This window comes from Salminus brasiliensis, chromosome 6 (assembly GCF_030463535.1).
Source record: "Salminus brasiliensis chromosome 6, fSalBra1.hap2, whole genome shotgun sequence".
Classification (NCBI taxonomy): Eukaryota; Metazoa; Chordata; class Actinopteri; order Characiformes; family Bryconidae; genus Salminus; species Salminus brasiliensis.
In genome coordinates, this window is record NC_132883.1 from 3266859 (window position 1) to 3276988 (window position 10130).

At 45.9% G+C, this 10130-nt stretch overlaps 2 protein-coding genes across 4 annotated transcripts in view; one reads left to right on the forward strand and one right to left on the reverse strand.

Annotated features, from left to right (window-relative positions):
- mknk2b (MAPK interacting serine/threonine kinase 2b) overlaps positions 1–10130 on the reverse strand; it is a 318007-nt gene that overhangs the window by 132563 nt on the left and 175314 nt on the right. The window lies entirely within an intron of this gene.
- Positions 1–10130, forward strand: part of adamts10 (ADAM metallopeptidase with thrombospondin type 1 motif, 10) — an 81261-nt gene that overhangs the window by 38934 nt on the left and 32197 nt on the right. For all 3 annotated transcript variants that reach the window (XM_072681330.1, XM_072681333.1, XM_072681331.1), the window contains exons 10-13: positions 1967–2113; positions 3559–3700; positions 6511–6618; positions 8302–8447. In XM_072681330.1, the coding sequence (XP_072537431.1) occupies positions 1967–2113; positions 3559–3700; positions 6511–6618; positions 8302–8447 (543 nt within the window). The remainder of the gene's footprint in view (positions 1–1966; positions 2114–3558; positions 3701–6510; positions 6619–8301; positions 8448–10130) is intronic.

The window sequence follows — 10130 nt, forward strand, 5'->3', positions numbered from 1 at the left end:
ATGGAGAATGTTTGCATTTGGTGAAGATTGATACTTGGTTGGTGTTTGGTAGAGAACAGTGATGTTTTTGGAGAACTATGATGTTTGGTGGAGTCTGGCCAAGAATGATGATGTTTGGTGGAGAACTATGGTGTTTGGTAGTGGATTGTGGTGTTTTGTGGAGAACAGTAGTGTTTGGTAGAGAACAGTGGTGTTTGGTAAAGAATTGTGGTGTTTGGTGGAGAATAGTAGTGTTTGGTAGAGAACAGTTGTGTTTGGTAAAGAATTGTGGTGTTTGGTAGAGAACAGTGGTGTTTGGTAAAGAATTGTGGTGTTTGGTGGAGAACAGTGGTGTTTGGTAGAGAACAGTGGTGTTTGGTAAAGAATTGTGGTGTTTGGTAGAGAACTGGTGTTTGGTAAAGAATTGTGGTGTTTGGTGGAGAACAGTAGTGTTTGGTAAAGAATTTTGGTGTTTGGTGGAGAACAGTAGTGTTTGGTAGAGAACAGTGGTGTTTGGTAAAGAATTGTGGTGTTTGGTGGAGAACAGTAGTGTTTGATAGAGAACAGTGGTGTTTGGTAAAGAATTGTGGTGTCTGGTGGAGAACAGTAGTGTTTGGTAGAGAACAGTGGTGTTTGGTAAAGAATTGTGGTGTCTGGTGGAGAACAGTAGTGTTTGGTAGAGAACAGTGGTGTTTGGTAAAGAATTGTGGTGTCTGGTGGAGAACAGTAGTGTTTGGTAGAGAACAGTGGTGTTTGGTAAAGAATTGTGTTTGGTGTAGAATAGTAGTGTTTGGTAGAGAATTGCGGTAATGTGGTGGTTGGTGTGGCGCAACAGATAACACCACTACCTGCCATTGAGCTACCACACCATGTGGGAGACTGGGGTTCGATTCCTGGTCTGGGTGACTGTGCTGCGCTACACCAGTAAGAGTCCTTGGGCAAGACTCCTAACACTGCACTGACCCTCCTCTGTAATACAGGTAAGTTGCTCTGGATAAGAGCGTCAGCTAAATGCCACAAATGTAAATGGTGGAGAATTGATGTGTCTGGTGGAGAATTGTGGTGTTTGATGGGGAATAAAGGTTTATGATGGATAATGTTTGCATTTGGTGAATGATGATTAATGGTGTTTGGTGGAGAACAGTGGTGTTTTTGGAGAACTATAATGTTTGGTGGATATTTATAGAGTCTGGCCAAGAATGATGGTGTTTGGAGATGTTGACTGGTGAAGCACGGTGGGGGTTTTCTTTGTGTAGGATGATGATTACTGATGAATGACGGTATTTGGTGGAGGTGGTGTTGTGTTTGGTGGAGAATGATGATGGTGATGTTAGGTGGAGAAGCAGAAGGAGTGTACAAATACCTGCTTCCTCAAAAGGGTTCATGAAGGTTGCACACTTATTAGTGGAAGCAGTTCTCTGCTACATCCACCGCCCCTTTTCCCGTATTCCACGCTTCTGCCTTTGCATGGTGGCCTCGCATTCCTTCACACGTACAGTACGTCTCTATAGCCCACCACACACACACACACACACACACACACACACTTATGGTTTTCTCCAGACCTTCAAATGAAAGCCAGATCCTTTGCATTTCTGCTGTTTTGATTGTGGAGAAGCACAGCGCCCTATCAGGCAGGAAATCTGCGGCTGTGTTTGCGCAAGGTAATGGAGAGAGCCGTTAGCCTGGCTGCGCTCTGAGCTTCAGCAGGTGGAAAAGTCATTAGCGAGCTGCTCATAATGCAGCGGCCAGGTAGCTTTAGAACTAGCCTTCCTGGGAACTGTCTAGACGAGAGGGATATGCGTGTAGGATTACATAAGAGAGTTACTGTAGAGTGTGTGTGTGTGTGTGTGTGTGTGTGTGGATGTATGCATAGGTCTGTAAGTGGGTATCCAGTGCTTATGTCAATAAAGGAAAGACCAGTTTATGAATCCATGCACCTACTCATCCATTTAACCCTCTCCTCTCCATCTCTTTTTGTCCCCAGCTTCGGCATGAACCACGATGGAGTCGGGAACGCGTGCGGGGCGCGCAGCCAGGAGACAGCTAAGCTCATGGCCGCCCACATCACCATGAAGACCAACCCCTTTGTCTGGTCGGCCTGCAGCCGCGATTACATCACGAACTTCCTCAAGTGAGGATTTATACTGCCTTTTGGAAGCGAGTCACAGGGCCGTACATAAACGTACCTGGCAGCTGTTTAGCCGATGTTTTAGCAGCGGGGTGACTGATTTTTCACACTCCCCAATTTGGATGGGATTGGATCATGGCCAGTTGTCCATACTTACCCATACTCCTCCATCACGTGCAACGCTCCCGACTCTGGGAGAGCGAGGGCCGACACACGCCTCCTTCGACACATGCACAGCCCTCCATCACCTCTTTTTCCGAATTGTGGGGCGGCGGTGGGGCAGTAGTGGCTCAGTGGTTAGAGCTCCGAGCTATTCATGACAGGGTTGTGGGTTCAATACCCTTTTTTTTTTCCGAATTGTGGGGCAAAACCCTCTCTGCTCCCCGGGCGCCACAGCAAAGTCACAGGGCAACCACCATGCTCGGAGGAAAGTGCCATGTCCCCGGCTCTCCCAGTGCTGGCCAGCGTTGCTTTGCAGTAGTGTGGGGAGAAAGCGCCACCTACCAAGCAGCAGCTAGCAGCATAACCTGAATTCGAACTAGTGACCCTCTGGTCATAGTGACCACGCCTTATTCCGCTGGGCCTAGAATGGAAGTATTTTATAAATGCTGATAAACAAACAGACAGTATTTTCTGTCTAACAATAAACGGTAATACTGGAGCTGTGGTATAATTGCAGTAACACGCTGTAACGTGAGATTCTGGGTTAACTGGCTCAGCTAAAAATTAGGAGAAAATTGGATCAAAAAAACAAAACAAAACAAAAAAAAGGCTCGGACCCGGATCTCTGATCTCTGCAATGTTGCTTTGGGACAGCATTAATTGTGAAAACTCTTTATAAATACATTTCAATATGAATTTAAATTTCACATAAAATGTACAGAAGCTGGTTGCCCCAGCCATACGTAAGTTATAGCCAAATTTAGCCTGTTTATAATACAAGCGTTTACTAAGTAGGTGTAGTAGGTTGGTGTACTGTATTAATAAATTACTAAGAGTAGTTTTTACTTTGGCTTAGTAGTTAAATATTTAAATATTTTGAAACCAGGACAATTCAGAGAGCTGCTTGAATGCTTTTGTAAATGGTTCTGTATAGAATATTTTAAACATATTAAGAAATGGTAAAAACAATGACAGTCGTTCAGGCATTGGTGTGGTGCAACAGATAACACCACTACCTGCCCGTGTGATACCACACCAAGTGGGAGACTGGGGTTCGATTCCCAGTCTGGGTGACTATGCTGTGCTACACCAATAAGAGTCCTTGGGCAAGACTCCTAACACTACATTGGCCCACTTCTGTAATAAGAGTAACCTTGTAAGTCGCTCTGGAGAAGAGCGTCTGCGAAATGCCATAAATGTAATGTAATGTATTTCATATGTTCAGCTTGCAAATATGAAAAATGCTAATTAATATTATGTGTGGGGTTGTGTCTGACTTCCTGCAGTTCTGGGATGGGATCCTGTGTGAACAATGTTCCTCCAAAGCAGGAGTTTGTGTACCCTACCACAGCCCCCGGGCAGGCCTACGACGCTGACGAGCAGTGCCGGTTCCAGTACGGAATGAAATCTCGCCAGTGTAAATACGGGGTACTCACCTCCCTCCTCTCCGTTCCACTCCTACAATCTGTTTGTGTGTTAAGGATACACTGTACGGACAAAAGTATTGGGACACCTGCTTCTTCTGAAATCAAGTGTATTAAAAAAAGTTGATCCTTTGATACTTTTGTTGGAGCAACTGTCTCTGCTGTCCAGGGAAGAAGACTTTCTACTATATTGTGGAGGAGCATTGCTGTGAGGATTTGATTGATTACATTCAGCAACAAAAGTGTTGGATGATCAGCACCCCAACTCATCATCCCAAACTCCCCAACTGATACTGGATGGAGCTCCACCACCATCACTCCAGAGAACACAGTTCCTCCACTGCTCCACAGCTCAATGCTGGGGGGCTTTACACACCCCTCTATAAGCCCATGCCTGGCATTATTAGGCAGCATGGTGCCAATAGGGTCATGATGTTTATTATCTACTCTAGAGAGTCCTATTCTATTGGCAGCATTTCTATACAGGGACTAGACAAGTTGTGTGTGTGTGTGTGTGTGCATTTGTACATCTGTGTCAGCAATGGTTGCAACTTCATTCATTAGAAAGGGTGTCCACAAGTATTTGGACATGTAGTGTGTCTGGAACGCTTTGAGAGCTGTGCTCTTTGTCTTGAGTTATCCCGTATTACGATATCTACACGCCGGGGGCTCTGGGTTCAAACCTCTGCTCTCTTCCGTTCCCTTACAGTGAACTGTTCAACTCTCTCTCTTTCACTGTTACTCTCTCGCTCTTGCTCTCCATCCTACGATTTTATTCTTTCCTCCAGATCTGGACCAGATGGTTGTTCTACCTTTTTTCTTCCCCAGCTGTAGCGTTCCAACTCTGCGCTGATTTCAGGCCCGCTGCCACTTTTGTCCCAAAAAAACCCCAAAACGCTCTACTTTCAGCCTGTGCGGCCTCCCTGCACCGACCACAGCCGACCTTCTCCACTTCTGCTGAATTGCTGTGGACCTCAGAGCTTTGGGGAACCTGTAACGACTTCTATAGCCGTCTATAGACGTGCCAGTAGAAGGACAGCTGGACCAGGACATTACATTTAAGAATGGTCTGGACTGTAGCTGTCAGCCATGTCACTCCACTGCTGCGTTCTCTCTTCACCGGCTTCCTGTAGCTGCTGCCCGCATCAGATTCAAAACCCTGACGCTGGCCTACAAAGCCAAGACTGGACCAGCCAGCCCCTCCGTACCTGATGGCAATGGTCAAAAGCCGATCCGCACCAAGAGCCCTTCCAGCTTCAAGTACGGCTCGGCTCGACCCGCCATTCCTCAAAATCCACAGAAGACAAGCGTCCAGGCTTTTTACTGTCCTGCACCAAAGTGGTGGAACGAGCTTCCCCTGGGTGTCCGAACAGCAGAGTCCAACGCTCGCTGTCTTCAAACCCAGACTGAAGACCCACCTCTTCCGAGAGTAGTTGGACGATTAGAGTACTATGGTCACCTTATTGTCTTGTGTTTAGCAATGTCTAAGCTTAGAGGTATCCTTTGATTTATTGGTCTATTCTAACTAGCTGAGGTTTTTCTTGGGTAAATAGCAAAGCACTTTGTAAGTCGCTCTGGATAAGAGCATCTGCTAAATGCCATAAATGTAATGTAAATGTAAATGTCCTGTGCTTCTGAGTTCATCCAGTTAAAGAGTGGGACATGTGTCTGTTACTTCTCCTAAGTGTCTTCCAGGCCAGGTGTTATGGGTGTAGACTGAGGAATGACGACCTCGTCAGGGTGCTAATGTAGGACGCTGTTCTGAAACATGTTTGCCTTCTGGGTTGTTGCTAATTTTTTAATGGTACGTGGACATGGACAGCACAACATCTCTCAAAAGTGAAGCAACCACAGGTCTAGCGCCTCTGCTGGCTGGTTGCAGTATGACGTGTAGCTCCATCCGTACCTACATGTTTCAGTGACGAAACCCCATCTAAATTCCCTGTGCTAATAATAGCCAATTTTTTTATTTTCCTCCAGAAATCAGTTTTGAACCCTTACTCTGCTATATGGTAATAAGGCGGGGCTACACTTAGGAATGAATGATTGACAGATAGTCTTGGCTGGAAGAGGCCTGGTGGTCTGCAGGACCTGCATGGCGTCCTTTCTGTTCATTACATGGAGGAGCTGAGTTGTAGTGGAACTTACATGCTGAAAGCTCAGTGAAGACGGTCTGAGACACTGACAGTCAAACGTAGCCGGTGCTTTACATACTACTGTATTTCTGCACTGTATGTCCAAATGTTTGTGGACACCCATTCTAATCAATGCATGCAGCTACTTTAAGTTGCACCCGTTTCTGAAACAGATGTGCAAATGCACACACACAAACACACACACACAGCTTGTCTAGTCCCTGTAGAGAAGTCTTACCAGTAGAATAGGACTCTCTAGAACAGATAAACATAAACCTATTAAAACCATGCCTAATCCCTTTGAGTTGGGGAGTTGGGGACGACAAGGTGGGGATGCGGTCATTCAACATCCTGACGTCACTAACACACTCTTGCGGTCTGAATTCAGTCAAATCCTCACAGCAATGCTCCTCCAAACCCCTCTTCCCTGGACAGCAGAGACAGTTACTCCAACAAAAGCAGGATAAGCTGTTTTTAATACACTTGATTTCAGGGAAAAAAATAAACGAAAGAGCAGGTGTCCCTATACTTTTGTCAAGAAAGTGTATGCTTTTTATCACTTGGTATTCATTAGGTCTAGCTATGCCATGGCTCTAACCAAATAGTAGAGAGCAGAAGGTCTGTCTGCAGTGTGTTGCATCTATCTTATCATAGTATGTGTGTGTGTGTGTGTGTGTAGGAGGTGTGCAGTGAGCTGTGGTGCATGAGTAAGAGTAACCGCTGTATAACCAGCAGCATCCCGGCCGCTGAAGGCACCATCTGCCAGACCAGCACCATAGAGAAAGGGGTGAGTACCCACAGTGTAGAACTTTCCTTATGGGAGGATTCACTGGTTGATATGATCCAGGATTATTACTCAAAAGGGTTAAAGCGTCCATATATGACAGTTTTGCTTATAACATCTGTGTAGGGCTATGCACTGTTTTTGTTACTGTGCCTTTAAGAGTTCGGCTCATATATTTTTTAATAATTTGGGAGTGTAAGAGTAACTGTAAGAGAGGTGGGAGGAGTTTTGGGCCAGAGTTCAGGTGGCTTCTGTTTTGTGGTAGGAAGCCAAGCCAATCCCACTCTGATTAGTGGAGCCAGAAATGACAGATGCCAGTGTTAAAAGGGAGGAGACGGGGTGGTGGAGGGTTGCACGGACTAGCCTAGTCTAGTAGACTAGACCTTAGATTTGGGAGGATGGGCTTCAGGCATGTTCCTCCTACCAAAATTCAGCAGTTTCATAACTCTACGTATGTAAACGGCCAGTTTTCTCCCCCTTGTTTAGGACTCGATTCATTAAGAGACTCAGTACATGACTTTTGTGAGTTTCGAGTCGCGCAGGGCGAACTTTTCCCGTCGTTACCATAGCAAAGAGACATCGACACGCCCCCTAAATCAAGCTGCGCTGGTGCACGGTTGTTGGCTCGCTAAAATAGGGCCCTTAATCTTTTAACCTTCTTTGAAAACGTACGTATTTGGGTGCTTTAGACTAAATACATCCCACAGAACCTTTCCTTAATACTTACTGTTTCACAACGGACACAACACACACACACACACACACGTCAGCAGCCGGAAACAGTTTCTGTTAGTGTCGCGTTGGAATGCCAGCTGTAAATGTCTGCGTAGGGCTTGAATAAACAGTGGGGAAGACTACAGCAGCAGTGAGGCCGTACTCCACACTATTGTGATTAAACTCTGGCAGTAAATCCCAGGTTCTCATGTGTGCTTCATCGGCAGTGGCTGCAAGCATGCTGCTAACGTTAGCGGCAGCTGTTGTGGGGGACTTGGCTCTCGAGACATCAGATACGGTACACTTTCAGCTTTTTCATATTTAAGAAGAGAGAGAGCGGAGAGCTTTGTCTGCGTCAAGATTCACAAAAACACTGGAGACCACTTTCGGCTTGCTGTCCCCCTTCGGCTTTGGCTGGCACCCTTAAAAGTACAGACTTTGGTACCCAACCCTAGTACACTATATACGGAGCAGTGTGTAATTTGGCGGTATCATATGTTCAAAATATGTTCAAAAACATTATAAAGGAAGTGTCCGGATACTTGTGGACAGGGCCCGAAACACAAGAACTGCTGCTGACATAACATCATTGGACAGCTGAACACGCTTAGAGGCGAACACCAACCTTCAGTGCTATGACGTCTAACAGATAACTAACAGATGCCCACACTGGCTAGCATCACATTGAGTGATGGGGGAGAGGGAGGACCGCCCTACCCACCCAGAGAGAGTGTGGCCAGTTATGGCGTCTGGGACTGCCCACCACGGATGGCCAGGGGAATTACATAGGGCTAAGACTTTAATGGGCGTGTCACTTATGGAAGCTTCGATGACGTCTTTGTGAATGGCTGTTGACTTAGGACTATGATATGAAGTTTTAACCCTTACTTTGATGTTTATTTTGATATTTTGATGATTGATGTGGAAATTAATGTCAACCAGTCAATTTTCCCCGTGTCTGTCTCCACCCAGTGGTGCTATAAGCGAGTGTGTGTGCCTTATGGGACTCGTCCAGAGGGAGTGGATGGCCAGTGGGGTACGTGGTCACCGTGGGAAGACTGCAGTCGGACGTGTGGGGGCGGAGTTTCCTCATCCATTCGCCACTGTGACAGCCCCAGGTAAGGCTGTTTACCCACTGCTGTGTATATTGTCACACTCTGATCACACTACATTTTAATATATTGCATTTTCACCCACACTGCCTGTCCAGAAGTATCCAGACACCTAAATTTCCCAAATTTGGATACTTTAAGGTGGTAAAAAAACAACAACCTGGAATTGGGCTGTGAAGCAGAAGAGCTTTATTCTCTGGAGTGATGCACTGTGGAGCTCCATTCAGTACAATTGGGCTGAGTTGGAGTGGGGCAGAACTGATCATCCAACATCAGCGCTTGACCTCATTGCTGCTTTCATGGCTGAATGCAATTAAATCCTCCTCACAGCAATGTTCGAATCGTTTTGCAGTGCTTTCCCATCAGAGCAGAGGCTGCAGCAAAGACGGTCAAACTCACTATTAATAGCCTTGATTTCAGAAGATATGCTTGACGTTCCAAGAATTGTTCCCCATATCCTTATCCCTATATATTCACCATATGCCAAATGTTTGTGGACACCCCTTCTAATGAATGCATTCGGCTACTTTCATTTGCATCCATTGCTGACACAGATGTGCAAATGCACACACACTAGATTATACAGTCTTGTCCCTGTAGAGAAGTACTGCCAATACAACTCTCTACGACTCTCTGGAGCAGATAAACATGATGAACCTATTGGCACCATGCTGCCTAATAATGCCAGGCGTGGGCTAGTAGAGGGGTATGAAGCCCCCCAGCATTGAGCTGTGGAGCAGTGGACAAACTGTGCTGTCTGGAATGATGATGGTGGTAGTGCTCCATCTAGTACTTCTGGGATGAGTTGGGGAGTTGGGGATGATGAGGTGGGGTGGTGATCGCTCTTGTTGCTAAATGCAATCAATCAAATCCTCACAGCAATGCTCCTCCAAAATCTAGTAGAAAGCCTTCTTCCCTGAGAGTAGAGACAGCTACTTCAACCTAAGCAGGATATATATATTTTTTTAACACCCTTGATTTTGGAAGAACCAATGAATGAGCAGGTGTCCCAATACTTTTGTCCATTTAGTGTTAGTGTTATTTAGTGTTTTCGACTAATCTCGACTATCTTATACTTGCATATGATTATTTTGGATAATAACCCACGCCTGGTTCTGCGTCGCCACCTTGACTGGGACCCAGCACTACTCCCAGCATTCCTCCCTGGGTTACTCAGATTCAGTCTAGCACTGTTTATGTTGGTTCACGCTCCCTGGCTATGTCACTCCACAGTTATGCTGTTGTGTTATGTTGCCGTGTTGTAGAGCCCATCTCCCTCAGGTGTTATGACTGAGGTCGTCTCTGCCGGTGTTATGACTCACAGTGCATGTAGGTGCCTTGTTTGCGGTTCTCCGTCGGGTCTGACTGCGCCGTACTCCCGTAGCAGAGGGAAAAGGACGGTTATCGTTTATATATGTTGGTGCTTTAAGCATGAAATGCTTGGCATTATGGTCTCAAAATAGCAGCGCAAGTGCTGGTGTGTATGTAAGGGGTCTTATTTTTTTCTATATTTGTGATTTTTGCTGTAATCCATCATTCTGTAACATCCTGTAAGAGGTAGCCCAGCCATTTATTATTTTCCAACAGTACCTTTGACCCAAGCAGCATATTATCTTATTAAACACTGGCAGCGGGTGTCTTTTCAGGCTGTGTAATCACTGAGGTCATTGTGACTCATGGTGCATGTGT